At 42.6% G+C, this 25,194-nt stretch overlaps 1 protein-coding gene across 1 annotated transcript in view; it reads left to right on the forward strand.

The window, feature by feature from the left end:
- The window catches only part of col12a1a (collagen, type XII, alpha 1a), a 56,513-nt gene that overhangs the window by 22,415 nt on the left and 8,904 nt on the right, over positions 1-25,194 (forward strand). The window contains exons 22-53 of the mRNA XM_080479506.1: positions 389-528; positions 1,285-1,414; positions 3,057-3,202; positions 3,702-3,831; positions 3,928-4,064; positions 4,832-4,961; positions 5,041-5,180; positions 5,437-5,569; positions 5,767-5,793; positions 6,581-6,720; positions 8,588-8,717; positions 9,463-9,602; positions 9,704-9,833; positions 11,500-11,642; positions 13,271-13,400; positions 13,499-13,641; positions 13,727-13,856; positions 14,292-14,411; positions 14,665-14,811; positions 14,909-15,025; positions 15,127-15,279; positions 15,376-15,450; positions 15,532-15,671; positions 16,254-16,377; positions 16,823-16,966; positions 17,201-17,365; positions 17,581-17,619; positions 17,721-17,859; positions 18,480-18,622; positions 18,982-19,091; positions 23,498-23,656; positions 23,891-23,968. Of these exons, the coding sequence (XP_080335632.1) occupies positions 389-528; positions 1,285-1,414; positions 3,057-3,202; positions 3,702-3,831; positions 3,928-4,064; positions 4,832-4,961; positions 5,041-5,180; positions 5,437-5,569; positions 5,767-5,793; positions 6,581-6,720; positions 8,588-8,717; positions 9,463-9,602; positions 9,704-9,833; positions 11,500-11,642; positions 13,271-13,400; positions 13,499-13,641; positions 13,727-13,856; positions 14,292-14,411; positions 14,665-14,811; positions 14,909-15,025; positions 15,127-15,279; positions 15,376-15,450; positions 15,532-15,671; positions 16,254-16,377; positions 16,823-16,966; positions 17,201-17,365; positions 17,581-17,619; positions 17,721-17,859; positions 18,480-18,622; positions 18,982-19,091; positions 23,498-23,656; positions 23,891-23,968 (4,052 nt within the window). The remainder of the gene's footprint in view (positions 1-388; positions 529-1,284; positions 1,415-3,056; positions 3,203-3,701; positions 3,832-3,927; positions 4,065-4,831; positions 4,962-5,040; positions 5,181-5,436; positions 5,570-5,766; positions 5,794-6,580; positions 6,721-8,587; positions 8,718-9,462; positions 9,603-9,703; positions 9,834-11,499; positions 11,643-13,270; positions 13,401-13,498; positions 13,642-13,726; positions 13,857-14,291; positions 14,412-14,664; positions 14,812-14,908; positions 15,026-15,126; positions 15,280-15,375; positions 15,451-15,531; positions 15,672-16,253; positions 16,378-16,822; positions 16,967-17,200; positions 17,366-17,580; positions 17,620-17,720; positions 17,860-18,479; positions 18,623-18,981; positions 19,092-23,497; positions 23,657-23,890; positions 23,969-25,194) is intronic.

Raw genomic sequence — 25,194 nt, forward strand, 5'->3', positions numbered from 1 at the left:
CAAGACCTTAAGCATTATTGCAGATGTTTTATTTTCTCCTTCTCTTAATACTCCGTCTGCCTCTGGAAAAGGAAATCACCAACTCCTTAATCAAATTAAATACCTGCTATTGGACACTGTGGGGATAATACTTGGAGGGATCTGACTGTAAGCTCTTATTAAGTGCTCTGTTCTGTTAGGACTTGTGGCCACGGAGGCATGTAATAGTGTTATCTTTCGCCAAGTGAGTTTTTTTGTCTTGTTAGCAAATGAAACTGGTCAATGCAAATGCAAAACTTGTGAGGATATTGACCTTTGTTGCGATGTGTAAGCACGGGGGATGGCCTATAATGCCAGCTGTGGTTACTCGTGCATCAGTTTCTCTCCTCGTCTGCTTACATGTAAATAGGAGGTGCACCAGATGCACCCACTGATCTGGTGACATCAGAAGTGACTCACCAATCCTTCAGAGCCACCTGGACCGCACCCGACGGACCGGTGGAAAAGTACCGCGTGGAGTACATGACTGTGTCCGGACGCCCGCAACAGGTAACGCCACATCTTCAGCTCCACTCTCACATGAAACTGCTCCAGCTCTCCTGTTTGGGCTTTGATTGGGAGCTGTTCTAACCCGTGTGTCTGATTGTAATGAAAAACTCCACTCAGACTTCTATTTCTAGCTCTCTGTTTGTGTTGGGATCTTACTGTTTTGGTGTCTAATTACGCTAAAGTTTCACACAGAGCAAGGAAACAAAAACATACAGCTCTCAGTTTTAAAACATCAGAAAGCAAATAACTGATTTCATGAGCGATAGCTCCAGTGGCCAGCTGTGTCTTGGCTCCAAAGTGTCCGGAAGTGAAGCGATTTTGGTGTCTGAATGTAATTACATGTAGGAGATGTTTGTTTTTATCCAGCTCCCATGGTTTTGTTTAATGGCTAACATTGCTTACAAGGCTTTATTATTGTTTATAGATTGAGGATGGAAGCTCATGCTGATTTCCAGTTTAGTGAATCTAAATCTAATTTCTGGTTTTCATTAGAAACGTTGAAATCAATCCAGGATATGGGATAATTGGCTTTTTGGCTGCTAAATTGATCCTGTTTTCCCACATCCAGTGCACCCTACGAACCTCCAACCAATCAAAATACACATGTAAAAGTAATAAGTTACAATGTGCTCGGAAAAAACATCCACTAAAGAACTTCATAACAAGCTTGTAACTCATGAATAGGAAGCCAAAATCTCACTCCAGACTTTCTTCCAGATTGTTCCTTCAGTTGCGATCTTTCTTCCCCGTTATTAGGTGTTTGTGGACGGGACTGAGACCACGGTGGTTTTGCAGAAGCTTAACCCCCTGACACAGTACCTGGTCAATGTTTACGCCGTGGTGGGGGAGGAAAGCAGCGAGCCCCTAAAAGGACAAGAGACCACATGTAAGTCTTCATGTCTGAGGTTTTTTCCTGTACTTGGCTTTGATGTAAAGAGATCCACTCATAAAAGAAAATCCACATATGGTAAAAGTTGCCAAAGAGGATGTAAATTAGCCAAATTTAACTATGTAAACAGCATCACATTTAACACTAGTAAAACCAGTCGAAGTGGTTTTTGATGATAAACTCTGCCTCAGACCATTATAAGCTACACTTACTTAAAGAAATAAAGCTCTAAAGTCTTGATGATTTAGAGTGTGACTCATAAAGGCTTCCACCTTTTAGGGAACTAAAATAAATGGGCTTGTCAGTGAAAAGCTGTTTCAATTTCAACGTGGCTCTTTTGCACTCTGCAGTCTGTGCTTTTATGTACAGTTAACTCTTTGAGTTGGCCGCCATCAGTGGATCTCTCAGTTACGCGAAACCGACTTAATGCACTTGGAGACTGTGATTCCTGTGTGGTCTCCATTTATAAAATGTTCAAAGGTGGTATATCTGTTTATAAAACCATATGTGGCCACAGGAAGATAACAAAAGTGAGGCCTGATTAGACAGTCACACTTTGGTTGCCGTACAATGTCTACATGTTCATTCGTTTCTCTTAGGATGTTATTTAATGCTTGTTAGCAAATCAGAGATGCACTCGTACTTTCTAATATTTATCAAAGCACGTTTAAAATAACAGTGACTTTCACACTCATACAACGTGGATGGAATACTGAAGCTTGAAGCACTCACAGGATCAAGTACAATATGTGATACTACGTGTGTGTATATTCATATTGGCTTACATTGATTTATTTTCTCTCAATTTAGTAAGAAAAATTTAATAATAGTAATAGTAATCATAAACCAGAAGAAAGATAATAAAAACATCAGTCATCACGGACATGATAAAAAGAAATACACAATCGAAGCACAACTAAAATAATGAAATAGTAATAAAAAAACTAATGAAACATGTTTTAGCAGCTTTTTAAATGTAAAGGAGTCCATATGTCTAGTGTATAAAAACAGTGAAAAACTGCTTCAGTTCATTTAATTTAAATTGTTTTAATGTTCCATTGCGTGGATATTCAATGAAGCAGCATTTGCCGATCTTAAAGTGGGATACAGTCAGATTGACACTGGAATATGTGATGGTGCCCATCCATTAAAAATAATCAAATCAAATAGACGGCTGATTGAAGGAAACTTTTTGTTGTGAATATGGGCCTACCGGAAAATAAATTTAAATATTTACAAACAACAACAATTTCAGGTTTCTTTTCTCATTTGATTGAAAAAAAAAAGTCTGATCCAATTAATGATACTCAAGTGGCCAAATACAAATTCTTAAGGAACCCCACATTTTCTATTGTTATTGGAACATTGGTCACCTATAATCTCACTTTTTAAAATAATATAAAAGAAAATATTTAATTCATGCCTTATCCATTGCTATTTTGATACCGTGACTTTATCAACATTTTCACAGAAGAATGATTTGTGTAAAATACTTTGAACTGATATCGGCCTTAAATCTGTTTTAAAAAAACTCCATATAGTTCTGAATTGTATTTGATTAAAATTGGTTTGCTTTTCAGAAATATCTGCAACAGTTGAAAATCTCAGTTTCATTGAACATCTTTGCTTTGTTCTCCAGTGCCCCTGCGTGCTGTTAGGAGGATGGACATTTATGATGAACAGATTACCACGATGCGCGTGAGGTGGGAGGAGGCTCCGGGAGCTACGGGCTACATGCTGCTGTACAGCGCCATCAATGCTACCCAGCCCACTGTCGAGCAGGAGGTAAGATGCTTTCTGGGAAGGCGGTGGGGGGCACAGTATGTGAGCTGCACAGTATTCAGTGAGGAAGCCGTTATTGCATGCACATAGGTTTATATAAGCCGCACCAAACATGGCTAAACACCAGAAGTGACCAAACACTTCAGCCCATTGTCACCAGCGTATGTGAGTAAAGACAGATGCCCCGCACTGAAATAACATTTTACAAAGCAGCCACTGTTTGCTTCATCAATCAGCAGACGAGTAAAGAGGACAAAACACAGAGGAACATTGTTAGTCACAGAGAAATGGATGAAAAATGAGCTCACTCTGCCAGGGGAACATCATCATTTGTTCATGAGGTGTAAAACCCAGTGGGTCAAAAACAATATTAAGCAGATGTACTTTGACAAACATATTTCCTTCATTATACGCACATTTTTCTTTCTTTGTCACGTAGCAGTCCCCGTTTTCCGCTTTCCCTCTGACTTCATGTTGTTTGTTTGGTTTGGTCTCCTTCCAGATGAGAGTCAGCGGAGACACAACCGAAGTCCAGCTGGCGAAGCTCCTCCCCGACACGGCCTACACACTTTCCCTCTTTGCCCTCCATGGAGAATCAGCAAGTGAACCCCTGACCAAGCAGGGAGTCACCTGTACGTGGCTGCCTCATCTCGACTTTATTTCATCAATGGGACTCAAACAATCTAAAGAAACTGATTGAAAGTGTCTGTTGTACTTTCTATGGTTAGTGCCCATGCCACCAGCTGGTGAACTGAGGGTTCGAGACGTTACCCACAGCACCATGTGGCTCAACTGGGATGCTGCTCCTGGCCTCGTTCGCAAGTACGTCATCACCTACAAGCCCGACGAAGGAGAACCTAAAGAAGTGAGTTCGCTACTTTCTTTTATTTCCTAAAATTGAAAGCATTGGACCACCCACAGGTGGAGCACACTGATAACTGCTTTATTAGAGCGACTCTGCCAACGGAATGCAAACTGCAGCTGGTTGGGTGGACATCAGGAAACGATGAAGAGTCCAGTAAAAAGATTTTAAAACAATCAGAATGGGAATTGTCAGTGCCCAAATGGTGGCGGTGAAGGTGGCGAATAGATAATACTTGATAGTTGCACCTTCTCCTTTGGGAGTTCTGGAGCTACCGCTGTTTATTTTGAGTTTGACGGCTCTAACCCTAACCCTCACAAACATACACCATTAATACGCACCGAGATACAACCCATATGATTAATTTACTAAATAAATACAGGCACTCTTGTCATCATTGGTGTTTGTTTCAACTTCCCCAAGTTTTATCTTTGCTGGCCAAGTTTACTACTAGTTTTATTAGTTGCACATTAAAGCTGAAGCCAATTCTCCTGGAAAATTGAGAATGATTCAGAGTTTTGCAACTTTTTGCATATTTTACTGAGAAAGACATCAGGACTTTATTTTTTTTCCTTCCTATTTTATTTACAAATCCTCTTTTCAAAGTTCTTCTTTAGTGTTTCACAATCCCGGTCCGAGACTGCACCATCGGGGTACATTTTGTAACATGTCAGGGAAAGTAAATGGCCAGAATGAAAAAAAACAAACCTTCAGAACTCGAGATTACTTTGATGGGTTATGTAATAATATTAAACAATATTGTTCTCCAGCTGGAAGTTGGGGGAGGCGTCACCACCAGACAACTGGACAACCTGATCTCTCAGACTGAGTACAGTTTAGCCGTCACACCAATCTACGACGAAGGACCTGGACATCCGATGCTAGGACAGGCCATCACAGGTAAATGATCATTCTGATGAAAATGTAAGCGATGTGCTCTGCCTTTTGGATGCCAACCATTTGCTTCTCTTCTTTACAGATGTGGTTCCAGCGCCAAAGGACCTCCGGTTCTCTGAGGTTACCCAGACCAGCTTCAGGGCTACCTGGGAGCACGGAGCCCCTGACGTGGCTCTGTATCGCATCGGCTGGACTAAGAAGGCAGAGGGCAACTTCCAATATGTAAGAGGAAACCATCTGTCCAACATGTTTACGCTTTGAATAAGTCGCACAGGTTTTTCTTGATGAGTCCCACAGTCGGAGCTTTGGCGAAGCTCTCCGATCGAGACGCTGGGAACATCTAAAAAACAGACCTTTTGCACCAATACAATTATGATCTCTTCAGTGTGGCTCTTGCTCTGCGTGACTTCGGTTTGCGTGGGCGAAAATCTTTAGTGAAGCACCATCCCACACGCTGTGTTTGTGTTTTCCTCATCAGGCCATTCTGAACAATGACGAGACGACCCACGTCCTGGAGAACCTGGATCCCGATACGCCCTACGATGTGTCTGTCACTGCCATCTACCCCGATGAGTCGGAGAGCGAGGACCTTCTGGGAACAGAGAGGACATGTAAGACGCTCGTTGTGTGATAACGCCTCAACAATTCTTTGTCTTATCACCGATTTGCTCATATTACTCACTTCCAGTGTTCGTGATTTGACCAAGATCAGTTACTTACCTTTTTGAGTTTACCTTCCTGAAATATGCAGAATGAAATGTTCAGTCGAGGGTATTCCCATTATACCTTTCTATTTCTGCCTCTGTAGTGCCCGCTGGTGCTGGTACTAGACCATGTAAGTATGTGCGTGGTAAAGCGGGAGGATGCTTTTCATCTCAAGCAGACCAAAGCATGTTTCCATGTCTGAGTCAGTCATCGACGCTGTCGTTCATTGGACGACTTGTTTCATCCATCAAACAAGACTCCTAACCCATCCACCACTCCAATGGTGCTGCCGCTGACACAGTCCGGTTTCACTTTGTGTGGTGTGCGTCATTGCCTGTGTTCTCTGTGTTGTCCGAGGCTTGTTCATGAGTTTGTCTGCATTCAGTCATGTTAAATGGCTGAAGATGGATTTCCACCATGCATGCCTGGCAAAACTGGGACTTCAGTCCCAGTTTATGAAGCTCATTCCATCAACCATCGTCTGTTCATCCATTCATCTGTTCATCTCCTTAATCCATGCATTTATCAGTCTGTCATTGTCATCATTATCATCATCATCATCATCATCATCATCATCATCATCATCAGTCCATTGCTCATCAAGAAAATCCATCCTGCTTCAGAAAAGTCACAATCCTTAAGAGGATTGTCTTTTCCTCTTTAAAGCTGCTGTCCTTGTTACTGATTAGTAGTAAAACATTTTTATTTTGCAATAAATAAAGCATCGATATCTTTAAGATAATGACTGTGATGGAGACATCATGTTAAATAAGGAATCTTAACATTAATTGACTCAAATAACAAGGACTGTGTCTTTAAAGCACATTTCAGAAATATTCAAAGTAAGAAATCTTCTAATGGCACAGAATTGGCTTGGCTGTAATTGTGACACATTTGCTTGCATGTACGCTTTGCAGCGCCCCTCGGACCTCCCACCGGATTAGTTGTTTACAATGAAACGACCACCACTCTGAACGCCAGGTGGACTCCCCCTCCGGGCCGCGTCCAGAACTACAGAATCACTTACGTTCCCACAGCAGGAGGCAGGAGCCAGACCGTAAGTCACAATACAGCTGGGGCAGATTTTGGGAGAGGGAGCTGATGGGAAATTTAGTTGAACTTGAGGGTGGAGGAACTCTCTTCAATATTTGGAATACCAAGTGGAAATAACTTGTTTGGGGCAGAAGTCACATGCTTTCAAATAATAGCTACTTAATAGATTGGCTCATAGCCCAAGAAAGATATGTTGATAACTACAAACGTTTATTGGCCAAATATTTCAGTTTCTTTTAAGTGAAATCTTGAAATCTGTCATTTTGGTTTAACAGCAATAATATAGAAAAAACTAACCTCTTCCTACATTTTCTCAGTATTTCCTGTCACTGCAGACTGTTTACGCCCCCGGTCATGCATATTTTGGCTGGATGACTGAATTTGCAGAAAATCTCTTTGGGTGACAGCTGAATTTTTGGTTTCAATTTGCTCCCAGACATTTCTCATTACTTCCACAAGCGAGACTTAAAAGTGAGCCCGAGCGGTGCTAAATTATTCTGACGCACACGCTCAAGCTCTTAATCACAGGCCGAGAGTCTCTCTGATGAGTTGCAAAACAGATCTTTAAATCTGCGTTAAATCTTTCAACCAACATATTTCAACTTCACTGCTTAAGACGGATAACCTCCACGGTTCGAAAAAAAAAGAAAAGTACATAATCCTATTCGGAGACCTGATAATCTGAGAGCTACTAGAGCACAACAATGGCAAACTTTGCATGTGTGGAAAATGTGAAGCACTTGCCCAGTCAGGTCAGTGTCTGTAATGAGAGAGCCGGGTGCCACAGGTGTCATATATTACACAGCAGATAATGTTTAAAGTGCTTGCATTCTCGAACCCGGCCATTATTTAAGTTTTTTTTACCTTTTCTGAAGAAAAGCCCATATGGCGTACACCATCCGTCACGCAGAGGAAAACAGCTAAAAGTTTAAGTAAATTTTCTCTCCTTGTAATTTACCTTGTCAGACTTTATGTGTGAAACAGCTCAGCCGGTGTTATTTAGGTCACTTGTTGACCATTTGTTTCCCCCGTTCCCACTTGGATGGAATATTTTGCTCTTTAGTGAAATCCAGCTATGCTGATTGTCTGGGCGATATCATGCTCAGAGTCTGATGGAAAACTGGAGGCTGTCGCTCCGGCTCTCGCCAAACCACCTTGGTTCACTCTGAAATTGTCAACCAGGACGCCGAGAGTTTTGCAATGTTTCATCTGAGACAACGTTCTCGTGTTCAGGAAGTGTTTTACGTAATATACATTACGTCGGGTCGACAAAACAAAACAAACGCATCTCTGGATTGGTTTTCTCAGCCAGTTGCACAATCGGCCAACTTTATAGCGACTGAACAATCCCACAGTGGATTAAATTGGACGTATACGTGTGGTCACATACATTATCACACACAAATTCACATGCTTGCACACACTCCTCCATTATATCTCACTCCGAAAGCTGTGAAGTAAATTCAGGATCAGTTATGACAAGACATCCGACTGTTTCAGCCATCAGTGAGAAGATTTATCTTGGCCGCTGTACTCTGTTCTAACCGCGTCCCAAAACACCCCAAACATTCCTCTCCTGAAAGGTTGACAGCCTCGTAGTTTTCTGGAAGAATTCCTCCCATCAGGTTATCGATTTAAGAAACTCATGGTGAAGTCTTTATCTTCACAAAAATAAATCAGATGTTCTTTTCTGAAATTGTTGCATAAGGATGTTTTGAGCGTGACAGCAGGAAAGATATATTATGTCTATAAAGAAAGAACCACTTGAATCAACTTTGAACCAATCAAGTCCCTCACGACCACTTGTAAATTCAGAAAATTTGAAGCTACCAGTATTTGTATTCGCCAACAATCAGTTTATGTCCCTTCAGACTCAGGTTGGAGGAAAGAAGAACAATGTCCTGCTGCCTAAGCTGACCCCCGACACCGAGTACTCCATCAACGTGGTTGCAGTTTACGCCAGAGGAGCAAGCAAGGATCTGAAAGGCAATGGAAAAACCAGTAAGTTGGATACTAAGTAGTGAAATCTGCAGTAAATCTATCCGTATGTACAATTTGTTTACCTCCGAGCACATAGAAGTTGATTAAAGGTGAAAATATTCATGAAAATACTAAAGGAGATGCTGTAATCACACCATTAGAGTCATCCTACAAACAATACATTTAACACATTTCAAGTATTTACATTACTGTAGTTATATAATATTTATGGCGACTTGTACTTTTTAGTATGTTTATCATACGTTAGTATACTTTACATTGTGTGATTCTCGCTACTTTTAAAATCATAAGTCACTGCAGTTTATGCTCACACTTTTAAATAATATTCAAACTCTTTTGATGTGGCAATCAGAAAGTTTATTTTTGTTTATTTTTCAAAAGTGAACCATTTCTATGTACAACGAGTAAAACACATTGCCGCAGTGTAATGTTGTATGATCAGTTTGAGGTTCAAATGTTCGTACAGATAAACTGCACTGAACGGCTGAATGAACAGCTTTGAGTACTGTTTATGAAAAGTATTATTTTGGCAATTTAAGCTTATTAGTGGACTATTATTGGACCAACCCCAAATAGACTTAGTCCAACCCCTTAGCTCAAAAATACTTACGTACTAATATGTAATATCAAACACTTATGTGCTCGTGTTCTACATCATTAGCTTTTAATTAGTTCTTTATTACTGATGATTATTTACTTGAATCTTCATACTTGAATCAGAATTTTTTTGTTCATGCTCCCTCAGGGCCTTTGGGTGGTGTCAGGAATCTCCGTGTGACGGACCCCACAACCAGCACCCTGAACGTGCTGTGGGAGGCTGCAGAGGGGAACGTGCGTCAGTACAGGGTGTACTACGTCCCTGCAGCTGGAGGAGAAGAAGAGATGGTGAGCAAAGAAACTAAATCAACACCAAACAATCAGCGAGTCCCTCTCCACCACTCAAGAGCTCAGCAACATGCATGCTGTGTTGTCATTCATGTTTCCAGGTGCAGGTATCAGGCAGCACCTACAACACGGTGCTGAAAAACCTGCAACAGGACACCGTCTACACCGCCACCGTGGTTCCCATTTATTCTGCTGGAGAGGGACAGCGCATGTCAGAGAACGGCAAAACACGTAAGTCTTCCGAAGTAATGACGGGTGTGGGGAACAATTTATTGCCGTAAGAAGCTGCCTCGGTGGCAGTTCTCAAGGTTTTACCAAAGCCCACATACGCTGAGAAAAGGACTTTTCTTTGAATGACATACTGCCTAATGGAAGATTTTTTTCCTCAGTCAAGAATCCATTCACGTCGGTCCAGAATGAACTTACTGGCCTGAGTCGTTGGCTCTCTCTTACTCTACATCAGGAACCTTCTGTAAAGCATTAAGTTTCAACCCATGTGTTTCATCCAAGTCGTTTCAGAAGCTATAAGCCCATCGAATGCCGTTAATTTGCTCGGGAGTGAACTCACACACAAAAGATGTGCAATCGAACATTAGGCGCTCTATAAAATGACTGCATATAGGCTCAGTCAGCTCAGTTTGAACTGCTTCAAAGAACATGGACTTTTTACGTTTTTCCCACAGTAAAAACCACGAGGCCTGCCGGGAATGAGTCAGCGTTTTGTGGGGTGATTGCGTAGGAAGGAATTCCTCCACGCTGGCAGCATTATAATGGTGTCTCCTCTTTCTTTACCGTAATGTTGTCCATTTATAGGTTTGACTGAAGGGCAGTGGTCAGGATAATGGAGGGGCTGGGGAATGGGGGAAGAGATACATAGAGTATTTGGCTACTCTCTTAGGGGAAAAAGAAAAGGGGGGGGGGCAGAAATGAATGGAGAGCATTATTACTTTTATGGCTTTGAGCTCACTTGGCGATGGTCATAGTCCATGCCCGCGACTGTCAAGGGTAGTTCATCCTGAGTGTCTTTTTCAGCAAACTCTGATACAGTATGTACACAGTACACAGCTCTCAGCTGCAAAAGTTTTTCTTCTAAACTTCTCCATCCTTATCCCCGGATCTGCTCTCACTATTTGGCTGTTCAGCGAGTGTTTATTGTGTCTTAAAATTCAAAGCCGCTTTCTAAGCCGCGGCTTTGGTGTGTGAAATCTTTAAAGCACGGAAGCTCTCTCACTGTTTTTTTGCTCAGCATTCATTGGGGTTATAATGGAGAGCAGCACAAAGCTTCCAAACATCTGCTTTGGTTTTTTTATTTTTTATTTTAGAAGGCAAGTTTCCTCCACACAGAGCTGCACCTACGCCTTGTATATCCTTTTCATTAACCTTTAGGGCACTGTCAGAAAGCGTCCCGTTGATAGCGCTATTGTTAAATGATGTCTTAAAACTCGTCTCGGATGGTTACTGGGATGTTTTCTCACAATTTTATTGAAATGTTCTCATGTGGTGTAGTCTTGTTCTGCCTACGGACCTTTTTTTTTTTTGCACCGAGACAAACGAAAACAGCAGCACTATTTACTGGGAATCACAAGGCTGTCATTCAGACAAACTCCATTACAAGACATGAGATTGTAATATAAGACATGCATTATTATCAATGTTGAAGTATCCCTGGGTAAGACATCATGGGCTGACTTCCTCACGTATGGGGGATTGTGTCCATTTATCAATATTGTATTTTTACTGTATTTTTTGGACTTCAGTCTTGACCTAAATAACCTTTGTTCTTCTTGTTCTTATGTCCTTTTGTCCTCAACACCCTTCCACCCCTGATCTTTCCCTTCCTTATCTCCGTCTCCACCTCACCGTACTTGGCATCCCATCAACGTCCCCGACCCGGCAGTGGAGCGCAGCCCCGTCAGGAACATCCAGGTCTTCAACCCCACCACCAACACTTTGAACGTCCGCTGGGAAGCCGCCACAGGCCCAGTCCAGCAGTACCGGGTGGTGTACTCTCCTCTGACTGGAGCCCGGCCCTCTGAGTCGGTAAGTTTGTATTTGCTTCCCTAGAGTACAAGTACACAGTGGATGTGCAATAGGAGTGGTAAATAACAGAAGTAGGAATTTTTTTTCTAATGTCCCTCAAGTTAAATCTTTATATACCAACAACAGCTGAGGAATTCTGTAAGAAAACTGAGGATTGCTTTGATCCATTTTTGACCAACATTTATAGCCAGCCATACGCAGGAGCGCACAGTTTACTGCTCGAAGCAATACGCCTGTTCACCAAATGGGACAAAGTGGGTGCGTTTACATATGTGCACTTAATGCCATTTGGATTCTTTTCTGTAACTATCTATTAAAGTTCAAAACCAAGACATGATCATTAAGGCAGAAATGTTTTAATTGCAAGCTCCCCGCTCTCTACGCAACATGTGCCGTCTGGCATCCGAGTGCCCACAACTTCTTCTGTAAAAGGTCTCTGGGTTGCTTAGAGGATCCATGAAAACAACCTGGTACTACTTTACATCACTTCGTTAGTGCTTTTCAGCATCTGCCAGGCGGACTGCACCGCTACCAACAGTTTGTTCACCACTTCCTCATAAGTATTTATAAAGTGGATTTTCTGCACATTCCCTTTCCTTAAACCAATAGTGGGAGCACGGCCATCCATCTTCAACACCACTTTTTTCCAAATTTGAATCATTAAGTCCAAATCTAATTTATCCAAATTTATCTTAACATAAAATTCAATGAAATGAGAACATTGCCCAAATTAGTTTATAATGATTTATATCAGGACATTTTAAAAGAAGTCACAGATTCTGCAAGGTTTATATTGAGTGGTGTGTAATTTTTCATGTGGCCTTCTTGGAAAATTAGTTGCCCATCCCTGATCTAAGGCCACACACAGTCATTGAAAGGTCTCATATAAAAGTGATGAGTTAGAGCCCAAAATAAATTCTAAAAGAATACAAGGAGCACAAGAAGTGCAGCAAGAAATGGAGAGCTGGAGATCAAAAGCTTTACCATCATTAGCTGGGATATTAACATTTTCATTCAGTGCAGAGGAGCACAAAGCATACAACTACAAGAGAAACACATTACACAAAATCCTTTTTTTTCCTTTTAAATATTCACAAACAAATCCATCCCAAGCCTATTTTCTCCTCTGTCCACCTGCGGCTGCTGCGCAGCTGATATTAATCCTCCACCCCTGTCCCTCCCTGGTGGAGGTTATCAGCAGGGCATCACCCTCGAGGAGCTTTGACCTCACTCCGCCTCGACGGAGAGAGAAAGTGGGAGTGAGGAAGAGGTTAAGACCTGTGCAATCAGCTGTCTTCAGTGTCAGACTGCCCTGAACTGCAGCGCCGGTGTTCAAATTCCCTCCTTCAACAGCAACCACACCTCTGAGCATCAAAGGAATTTTTGAGTCCAGCTTTCACTCCGCGTTGACAGCGAGGGGCTTATTGAGTAAAACAGGGGTGTGAGAGGTGGTGTTGAACACATGCAGCTGTCAGGGGAGAGGAAAAGTCTTTGTTTGTGTCAGTGTTGGGTGACGGTTCCTCTCGCGTTCTGGGTTTGATTTGACTCATCAAAGGTTAAGTGTCACATCCACAGCACAGGAACTCCAAAAACAATCCATGCTGACTTGGTTTGATGTGTTTGCACAGGTTTTGGTTCCAGGAACCACCACCACCACCCAGCTGCAGCAGCTGCTCCCAAACACTGACTACAATGTGGGAGTTGTTGCCCTCTACAGCGACGGCGAAGGCCCCGCCGTCAGCGACGCCGGAAAGACACGTTAGTACCAATGCCAATATGCTCATGCGCCAAAACAAGGTGATTACCTCATGTAACATGTTTTTTTTTTTTTTTTTCCCTCATGTTTCCACCCTCAGTGCCCCGCAGTGGCCCAAGGAACATGCGTGTGTACGACCCCACCACCACGACTCTCTCCGTGAGCTGGGAACATGCAGAGGGCCCCGTCATGCAGTACCGCATCACCTACGCCCAGACTACAGGAGACCCCATCGAGGAATACGTAAGCAAACGGTCGCAGACGCAGATACACTCTTGCTTTATTGTCGTTTCATTCCCATTTTCATCACCTGATATGTATATTGCAGGTGACAGTACCAGGCAACAGAAACAACGTGGTCCTGCAGAACCTGGATCCAGACACTCCCTACAATATCAAAGTGACCGCCATCTATCCGGATGGACCAGGCGGAGAGTTGGATGGAGATGGACGCACAGGTACAAACAGTTCAGTTTCTGGTGGTGTTTTCAATGCTTCACATGCACATGGAATTGTAGGACAGCAGGAAATCTGAACTGATGAAGTCACTGATTAAGGTTCGTGACTGCATTATAGTAAAAGCCGATTGAGTGAAATTCTTGACTTTTTGGGAATGCCGAGGCACCAGGAAGCCTGTGCCAGAGAATCATAAACAGCCCGTTCTCCGGGGTGGAGGATTTCATACTCGCAATGCCGGCCAATGTCCTGCCTGCACAACAATGGAGACATTATGACACATCGTAATGCTACTCTGCTCCTTTGGGAAGCTTTTAATTGACAATATGTTGTTTCTACAGCTTCATTTTTGAAGGAGCGGAATTTACCATCATATTGATTTCATGTAGAAATATTTGACTTATATTTTAAACTGAGCTCTGGCCTGTTTTCTACAGTGGGGATGCTGGGACCCAGAAACCTCCGTGTTTCTGATGAGTGGTACACCCGCTTCAAAGTGGCCTGGGACCCTGCCCCCTCTCGGGTCAATGGATATAAACTCATGTACCGACCTGAAGGTATGAAGGCTTGTATACTAACACAGTGTTTATTTTAAATGTTTTAAAAATTGCGTCCTCAGTACTGAACTCTGTAGAGTCTATACCAATCTTCAAGATCTGACCTATCTACTTGATAAGTTTGAAACCATTTGGCTTGTTCATTGCAGTGAATAAAAACCCTCTTATTATACCCAGTATCACTCTCTCACATTAGCCATCTTATCCAACGTTTATTAAAGACACGCGTGTGACATTATTGTTTTCCTTTCAGGCTCTGATGAGTTCATGGAGGTGGGCGTTGGAGATGTGACCTCCTACCAGCTGCACAACCTGAAACCTGGAACCACGTACGACCTGAAGGTGCTGGCTCAGTACAACACAGGCGTCAGCGCGCCTCTGGATGGTCAGGGCACCACATGTGAGTAGATGATGGTATCCTCAGTTTTTAGAGGAGTATAGGTCCTAGATCGCGTGGCAGAATCAGATAAATGCATATTTCTTTGCGTTCCTTTCAGTGTACTTGAATGTGACCGACCTGACGACCTACAATGTTGGCTACGAGTCCTACTGCATCCGATGGGCCCCTCACAGAGCAGCCACCTCCTACAGACTCAAAGTTAATCCCTTTGACAGTAAGGGCCTTAGTGAACTATGTTCTTATTTTGGTCGATCAAAGCTGAATGAAGCCGTTTGATTTGGGGTCCTCTTCCCTTTTTCTTTGTTTCTCTTCAAGCATCAAAGAGTGGAGCTCAGGAGATTACGGTCAGAGGATCTGAGAGCAGCTACTGTTTTGACGGTTTGAGTCCCGACACTCTTTACAACACCACAGTGTTCACACAAACGCCCAACCTGGAGGGACCTGGAGTCAGTGTCAAGGAGAGGACATGTAAGGAAAAGTCAAATATAATGCTTTCTTAAACACAAACGTCCCTTCACTGGATTCATTATGTTGTTTCAACTTTATGATTGTCATTTGTTGTAGTGGTGAAGCCCACTGAAGTACCAACTGAGCCCCCCACCCCTCCTGCTCCTGCAACAGTCCCTCCTGCACTGGATGGTGAGGAGAGCTTTAACATTGACATCTGTTGGTTAAGATAAGAGTGTGTTATTTATAAGTGCTAATTTAAATGTCCCACAGTGTGCAAAGGTGCCAAAGCAGATCTGGTCTTCCTCATCGATGGGTCCTGGAGTATTGGAGATGAGAGTTTCAATAAAGTCATCCAGTTTGTGACAAGCATGACCGCAGCCTTCGATGTCATCAGTCCGAGAGGCATGCAGGTCAGCTGATTGGAAGGCTTATTCTGTTGGAAGCACATACACAAAAAGCACATCCAAACTTGCAGAAAATTAAGGAATAGTGTTCTATAACTTTTGTTAGCGATTGGGAAAACTGTTTTTCAGCAGCGGATGGGATTTTGGTGAAAAACACAAAAAAATGTGGGCAGCAAGCAGCAGACACACACAAAATGTCATCTGAAATGTTCTAGTTCACATTTATCTTTCTCTCAGGCTCACTGGGGACTGGAGCTAATTGTAGCTTACAAGGGGTTAAAGGGCAGGGTTACACCCTGAACAGGTTCACCAGGTCATCACAGGGCAAACACACACCAACACACTCACATTCACACCAAACAATCAATTGAGAGACGCCATTTAAAACTATCTTTGGACTATTGGAGGCAACCGCATTGCCTTGCACATGCATGAAAAAACATGCAAACTCGACATACAAAGGCCCTATGCCCTGCAATCCAAAAGGGGATATTCTCTTTGAGACCGAACCTTTTACTATTGTTTAAAACTATTGTTCATATTGATTTATTTTGTTAATATATGGAATGTTTTATCTTTTGTTATCAGGTTTCATTTGTGCAGTACAGTGATGACGCCAAGACCGAGTTCAAACTGAACACTTACCACGACAAGGGCATCGTGCTGTCAGCGCTGCAGACTGTCCGCTACAGAGGAGGCAACACCAAGACAGGTACGCCATTCAACGTATAAAGAATATAGACTCAATATAGGATGAACCATACAAGAAAAAGTTTATTAAATGCAGCACCAATCAGGAAAAGGAAATCAAAGGAATTAAAAAAAAAATCCTTGAAGCAACATTTAAAGTCAGTTTGAGGTAAATGTCACATGAAAAAGCTAAAAATAAGACAGTAAATTAGTAAATAAGTTTGCTTCAAAAGTGTGAAGCAGAGAAACTGAAGGCTGATTCAGTTTGCTTGGTTTTGATCCTGGAAACACTGAGTAAACCTGCTTCATAATGAAGTAAATCTGAGACGTTTTAATACTTTATAGACAATTCCCAACATTTTAAAGTAGAAACACACAAAGCCATTACAGTGACTGAATCAGATGTCGATGAGTAGAGTAGAATATTAAGATCTCTTGATATCCGTCCTCTCTGACTCATCATTCAGGCATCTCGCTGAAGCACGTCTACGAGAAAGTGTTCACCTCTGACAGCGGAATGAGGAGGAACGTCCCCAAAGTGCTGGTGGTGGTCACGGATGGACGATCCCAGGACGACGTCAAGAAGAGCGCAGAGAAACTGCAGCATTCTGGTACGTGTGGAAATACTCGTATCTGTCGTGTGTGATTTAGCTTGAATTGTATGGAAAGGCCTTATCCCCATGATAATATTGCAAGACTGTCCTCCTTTTAATTTCCTTCATCGGAGCCAGAGTTTGTGGCCGATTTAATAGACTCTTATAATCCTGGCGTTGATGGAAGTGCCTGCGGTTATTGGAAACTTAACAATGGGCTTTGTTTGATTTGTGTGTGCTTTCCCTCCGCAGGCTACAGTGTGTTTGTTGTTGGAGTGGCTGATGTAGATATGGCAGAGTTGAGAAACATTGGCAGCAAGCCCAGCGAGAGACACGTGTTTGTGGTCGACGACTACGACGCTTTCGCCAAAATCCAGGACAACCTCATCACCTTCATCTGCGAAACGGCCACTTCGAGTAAGTCCCAGATTAATGTGTCGTCAGACCTTTGTTACAATATCGGTCTGCCAGGAGGGACAACTTTTGAATTCTCTATAACTCATAAGCCCACCTGCAGCGGTGGAGAGGAAGCTGAAACACTGACGTACATCTCTTCTTATCTTCTGCCAGAGAAACTTTTAAAGAGACATGAGCCACATTCTTTAATCTTGTAACTTCTTGCTGTGTTTCAGCTTGTCCTCTGATCTACATCAATGGATTCACCACGCCTGGTAAGCATACAACATCAACGTCATTAGCTGATCTCCTGGGAGCGAACATGCTAAACAGTAGAAAGGGAGTTGCCCTCTTAACCCGATTCCACCCATTCCAGGCTTCAGGATGTTGGAGGCTTTCAACATCACAGACCGAACGTTCGCCGGCATGAACGGCGTCGCCATGGAGCCCGGCACCTTCAACAGCTACATCTCCTACAAGCTGCTCACAGACTCCTTCCTGAACCAGCCCACCAAGTAAGGAAAAACCACTTCTGTGTGAAACGTGCAAGATCGCTTTGTGCAGACTCCCCCACCTATTGGCCTGAAAGCCTGTGCTCGGTAATGGTGCTCTGCCCACAGTCGTTACTCATAATGAGGGTTAAGAAGGGTTTCCCTCCTGCCCTTTGGTACTAAACCACAGCACTATTTGCTCTGAGAGTTTGAAGTGTCTGCAGGAACTGCTCCCCATTGAAATAAAAGAAGGTTTCCAAATTACAAAGTTCTTGAACCAGGCCTCATTGACTGGCGGAATAACCTCTGGATTATGAGTTGTGACTCCTTTTAAGTGGTGCTTGACTTGATTATTTTGAATATTTTGTTAATATGTTCATAATGATGTAAATTTAGTGCAGCCATTGACTTAATGGAGGCAAATGGAAACGGTTAAAATTACAGAGGAGAGGACAGAAAATACTTTCAATGTGTGGGCAATTTAGCTGAAGCCTTGGGGCAAAACTGGCAATAATCTGCAGATTCTACAACATGACTGCCGCGCTAGTTGCTGCATCATTGTAGAAGGATTCAATGGTCTTCAAGAGGTTTGATGTTGTGACTTCCCACTTTCTCACTATAAGGTATGCTTCTCTCTCTAACAGGGAGATCCATCCCGAGGGCCTTCCGCCTGCTTACACCATCATCCTGCTCTTCCGCATCCTCGGCGATACAGCCCCCACACCTTTTGACATCTGGCAGGTTTCCGACAAAAACGACAACCCCGAGGTCGGACTCACAGTTGATCGTAAGTCCGCCCGCCATGCATTTTTCCGTGAGATGAAAGAGGACGTTGCTGTAGAAACGCACACAGCTATGCAGTCTGTTTAAGAGTGTAAACATCAATGTAAAGCTTCTTCCTTTAATCAGGCTGACATTTACATGCTTTCACATCGTTCTAAATGAGTATATTTCACAATTGTGGCACCCCTACAGGTGGTAGAAGCATGCAAATAATTATGAGAATGGACGTAATCCCAGCTGGCCTCCTCTTTATCCCTCTGCTCCGGCTTCAAGCATGTGTTCTTTATAGTCCCGTCTGCACTCTGCGTGTCTCCACGTCGTAACGCACCATCAGACACTCATCAAAGACCCCTCTCTTTTCAGCTACCAGCAAAACAATCACGTTCTACAACAAGGACACCCGAGGAGAAATCCAAAAAGCAACTTTTAATGAGGAGGCGGTGAAGCGGATTTTCCATGGGAGCTTCCACAAGGTAAACACGCGGCGTGATTCTTAAAAGAGAGAGTCGTGAATGTTTCGCGGTCAGTCGTGGGCTGGTTATCCTCTTTTAATCATTTTTACTCTCTCTTTTCTCTTCTTTCCTCCGTGTGACTTGTATGCAACATTTATTATGGCTTAAATGCCTTTTACTGGAAAGCCTTGACAAACAGCCAGTGTCACCAGGCTGTATTATGTTACCTGTCAAATGTTGCCCCGCCATGAATCTTGCGTCAGTCTGCTGTCAAAGTGTTCTTTGCCCTTTTTCTTTATGATGTGACATTGAACTTTGGGCGATTAATTTTGATAAATAGGTGCCTGGGGCTATAAATAAGTTTAAAGAGTGGCTGGAGTGAAAGTCTGAGTGACCCAGTGTAATGTGCAAACTATTAGTACTAATCCTGAGGTCCGACCACATAAAGAGTGGAGGTTATTCTGGTACTAGTTAAGGCAATACCAATGCAGAGTACTTCAAATCGTATCAATTCCTTGGATTCACTTGAGGTTGCTTTGGATTTCTTGGTTTTCTTTTGAAAAAAAAAAGTGCAGCTCAAAGGACAATTTTGAAAATCTGCACTTTTTTTCCCCTCTTATTTATTGTTACGATTACAGAGGAACAGACAAATGGAATCAAGATTTTTTTTTTTTTGCCCCCGCTTAGTACAAAACAAAACAAAAAAAGTTAGGAGTAAAAGTGATGCATAACAGAGCCGTAGGAGTATATTTGTAGTTGTGAAAGCAGAAATATTCAAATTTGTTTTCAGCTATTTAATCATTGCAATCCGTGGTATAGTAATCCAAATCTAGATGTCTGTGGAGGATTTTTTTTAATTTTTCTTCTCTGAAATAGATCCATGGCCTCATCTGTCCCGTTCTTTCATGCAAAAAATTGTGCTCGATCCCCCTCAGCGGGTGCCGATTAAAAGATCGCTGATCACCGATTACGCTTAAAACAACCTGTCAAAACATGTCATCTGATTTCAGACATGCACCCACACTGGTGGTATTGTTTTCCAAACTCTGTTTTTCGTCACTCGTTTCACTGCGATATTGGGCCCACATGCTGGGCTTACAGCTCACTGCATTTTGTACAGTATTGTCGCTGTTGGGGCCACTGCGGGAGGTCAATTAAAAGACAGCTAAGCGTGTCTCTGTCCAAAGCAAAGTCAGAGCAAACATAAAACATACCCTCTTATGGCTTTTGTTGCAGACAGTAAAACAATGCAGATCCCTATTTTTTATTTTATTTTATTTTATTTTTTTCGTCCACGTCAACCTGGGACAACTTAAAATGCAAAATTCAGCCCTGAAGGAGAAACTGCTGGTTTCAGTGTGCGCCATGTCACGTCCAATTGGCTTTAAGTTTTTACCAGAAGACTGTACGCCACATATTTAGCATACAGTTTCTTTTTCCTCCCAAAGAGTTAAAAAAAAAAAAAAAAGGACTAAGGACAGTTTGCAACATTTTGGCCCAGAGAACTGCGCATATACTGTGCAAGGCTTTCAGTTTGACCACTGCGTATACACAACTAATTGTAGGGTAGCTTCATGAACAAGCAGGACCTGGGAAAACATTGGATGTAAATTACATCACCGCTGGTCTAGTTGGAAGGAGAGCATGTATAAAAGCTCGCCTCACACTCTGTGGCCATCGTGGAGACTGTAGTCTGAGTGTGTACAGGGACGACACTACTTTGCGGTGCAGTGTTTTCTATCCCACGGGCTGGCGCGTGCGCAGCGGTCTACCTAGCTGCTTATTTGCTGGTCTGTAAGTAACGACTGCAGCAGTGGCGTGTTTCTGCATGTTGTCGGTGGTTTTTCAACACGTTGTCCATGTTTTTTTGTTTTTTTTTCCCAGAATGACCACCCTGGGTGATTTAGTTCACACAAACACACACACACACACACCATAAACCAGAGTGACCATAAGTCAGGCTTTGTGTGTATGGCAGGAGTGGAAAATCCAGCACAACATACTCTGAATTTGACTAATTCGGCGATTAATGGGTGAAATTATACACTCCTGTAAGCCACAATGAATTCTTGGATCGACATATGCAAACTCAAAGGTTTAGTGTAGTAAATTTAGAAATTGATCCCCCCAAAATCCTCAAATACTGATTGAACAAAGTCAATTTTGATATTTTATACTCAACCTGGCTGTACTTTTGGTAATTTATATCAAAGCTTTTCAAGTCTGGGACAAGTCTTTCTACAACTCTTCTTTAATGTGTTGGGGTCAGAAATTGTTTCTAGATTTAACTGTTTTTCTTCTCAAGTTAATAAAGAGAAGCCGCGGCTGGAGAGGTTACAGTACAGCACAAGTTAGACATGTGGGAAAGTTCTTATGATCATAGCAGATGCTCGCCACGCACTGGTCCGCTGGGGACTCCCCTCCTACATTTGAGTGGTGGGAGACCGAAGAGGCAACTTTCCTGTTAAGTAATATCACGAAGATATTTTCCATAGGTCAGAAGGCTCAGAGGCACATTGGTAGAAGCATTTATATCAGTGTAACTTTAAAGTTGGAAAAAAAAAACATTAATCTTATGGGTGAGAAGTCTAGAATCCGATATTTCAAACATTCCTTTCAGGGATGTGAAGGTTGTGCCAATATATGCATATGATAATTAAGACTGAGGAGGAGGTAAATGGAGGTCTGCAAAGAGCCAAAACCCTGACTGATGTTTGCTCCCACTTCTTTGTTGGTCTTTTAGACACAATCTCAAATTTGCTTGTTGATTGCTTCCTTTGTATTTTTATTTTGTGTGGCCTTACTCTTAGATGAGAATCCATCTCAGTGTAGATTAAATATTATTTTTTAGGAGACCAGACCACAGAAGTGACAGGAAGTTATATCTTAAGTTCTGTCACCTATGAGATCGGAGGTGCTTCGTCTGTTTCAAACTGCCAGATGAGACATGTGAACTTCCTTCCCAAGGAGATAAAATGAAAACGATAAGCCCTGCTTGGGGATTTCCGGAGCAGTAGCGGCAGTCTGGAATCGAAACTCCGACATGGAGATTCTGTATGGAACATTTAGTTTACTTTATTCCCAGTAAAAGTTAAAGGACGATCACAACTGCTTATTAGTGAATTCCTTAAATGAAGGTATGAGTTTTTCAAGGTATAAAGTTTAGAAAAATAAAAGGAACACCAGGGATGGGTCCAAAAACAATAAAACCTAATCTGATAGAAATTGTGGAAATATATCAAGTGTGTTGGGCTTGGTGTCCGGCTGAAATCGTACCACATGTCCTCTGATTGTGGAGTGTTGACACAGCGGAGCACACTGAAACCTTCTGTGTGGACAATTGATGAATTGATGAAAGTTGTTCGTCTGTCGGCACTTTGCTGTTTCCCTTAGCAGCAAGTATAATCGTCTGAGGGAGCAGTGGTCACTCGAAAGCGAGTTTTTCTGCAACCCTATTTTCCATAGACTGAAGTGTTATTATTGTGTTTACTTATTGGTCAGTGAGGTAATGTGTACATGCTCATTACTGACCATCCCAGGCTGCCATCCAAAGTTGTTTCGGTAAGCCCTCCAGAGCATCATGGGGTATTATAGCCAAGCCAGGACCCCGGGATAAACGACACCCCTCTCTTTTTGTGGTCAACCAGACAGTTTGTTCCTCTGCCAAGGAAGTCAACTGTAATTTTGTGATTGGTGGCCAAGAAGCACAGCCTCGTCTGTGGTCTGTGAACTTAGTAGAAAGAAATGGTAGCTTGCCTTTCCTGACATAAAGAAAGCTTGTCTGACTGCGGAGAGAAGGAAAATTTGCAACTGTGAAGGAAAAGTATGGAAAGTGTAAGACTTTAGATGGCACACCACAAATGATATTGTTTCAAGATGTGGAGCTGGTTTCTCTGGACAGGAAACTTCAGAATCTAGCACTTTGTCATTCTGTGTTATTATACAATCACTCACTACAGCACCATAATGCTGCAAGAAGAGGCCAACACTGGTGTACTTCCTTTTTTCGTTCATATGGTGCATTCATCTGTGGAGGCATCAAAGAGCAGTCTCCGGCCAAATCAGTAACCACTCTAAGGTAATATCAGAATCTATAATTAACTTGGTTCTGCAAAGACTAAACAATATGCTCTCTAGCAATTATGTGGAACAGAGCATCAGTCTTTTCAAGTTTTAGACAACGGAGCTTATAAAGCTTCCGTGTGGTTGTTTCTGGCCTTATGGTTGCACTTTCTGAAAGAATCTGGATTTTCCTTTAAAGGGCAACCTTGTCCCCTCCAACCCTGAAACCAGAGCCAAACCAAGTTGTTCAAAATCTCAAATGTTCTCAGTACTATTGGCCAAGTAATTGTACTGCTACAAATTTGGCAGCCGGGTACAAGGATGTCTTCTAATGGTGCCCTCGCTCCACCCACCCTCTCCCGCAGCTTCACATCACTGTCTCGCCGGAAAAAGTCAAGCTCAACGTGGACTGCCAAGAGGTGGCAGAGAAGCCCATAAAGGAGGCCGGCAACATCACTCTGGATGGCTACGAGGTGCTTGGCAAGATGGTCAAGTCTGGAGGCGGAAGGAGGAAGTCGGCTACGGTGAGTGGAAAAGACCTCGGACTTGTTAAAAATCCAAAAAACAAAACCTCTTGTGCGTAACTTGAATTCTAATGGCTCCCAGTGAGTGCTGGGTGGATGCAAGTCTGCAATGCTTCCATTTCTCAAAGGGTCATCTTGTCGTCGGTTTCCAACAATGCACATTTTCACTGTGAACTGGAGTCGTTTGTAACACCCTTTTTCAATGCTTTTTTTTTTCTTTCTTTGGCCGAGCAGTTCCAGCTCCAGATGTTCGATATTGTCTGCAGCTTGAGTTGGATCAGCCGGGACAGATGCTGCGACCTGCCTTCTACAGTAAGAACAAGATCCATTCTGGGTATCATTTCACAAACAATCGTATCAAGCCAGTATCAGCCAATAATCACATTCTTTATATCGAAGTAAACATAGGTGGGACACAGTGACTATACTTTCGTTGAGATGCAATGCTGATGACTAGATGGCAGTTTTGAAAAGAAAGTGCTTGAACGAGACTGAAGAGAACCCTGTATCCTGTGTAATTGTGCTAATCGGACTGTTGCCAGCATGGCCATCCAATTACAAGAAAACAAGTGCTGCTTCACATCAACAAGCAGCCAGTAAATCACATTCATTTTCATTCAGCTCTGAAAATACCGGATGCAGGCACATTTGGCCAATTATAAGTAATTCATCTGTAATTGGCTTCAGATATTAATACAACATGTCAAGAATTTCAGTGTTATGCAACTCATTATGCTGACAACTCGTGTCTAATAATACAGACTCACAGCTGTCGTTGAGAATTCCTCCTCAAAGCACCAAGTTGCTGGCTGTCGTCACATTTGAGCTGAGCTATCTGTTATGATCTCTGTAGTGTTTGAAAGCTTCCTCATTTGAAAAAGTCCCAGTAAAGTCAATGCAGTAAGCATCAATCATAAAATCTTATTCAGATGTTTTTAATGTTACCCCTTTGATGCCATATTTTATCATTACTAAATTACCTCACTTTTGGTTTACTTGCTTTCTGCAGTTTCTGCAACTGCAGAATAATACAATGAGCGATATCACACGCAACGAGGACTATTTGAAAGAGGGTTTTGCATGCAGTAGGCCCTGTTTACACGAGAAAGATTTTGCTGGAAACAGTGTCCTGTTCGTGTTTATTTTTGTGTTTGCCAGTAATTGGATGAGGCGCAGAGCCCCCACAAGCACAGAATGATATGTGACACCACCGAGTTGGACGTGTCGGTGGAGGAAGTTATCGATCACATTGGAGCGACACAGCAAATAAATCTGAATTGAGCAGGAAAAGAAAAAAACACAACTTGTGAAAGGAATCTGTGGAGAGAAAAAGGGCAGCGGAAGAGATTCAAGAAATATTTCCAGCCTTCAGAAAGGGCAAAGCAAATGGATATCTTCTTCTAATGTCTGCCAATAAAAGCTGTCGGAAGCCAGCTGAGGAAATGCCTCTCGCAGCGATAACGGTAGCATTTGTGCTAAAGGCTAACACACGACACATTGAGAACATGCGTTGTCATAAACGACGCAAACATTTTTTC

Source organism: Lipophrys pholis, assembly GCF_963383615.2.
Source record: "Lipophrys pholis genome assembly, chromosome: 14".
NCBI lineage: Eukaryota > Metazoa > Chordata > Actinopteri > Blenniiformes > Blenniidae > Lipophrys > Lipophrys pholis.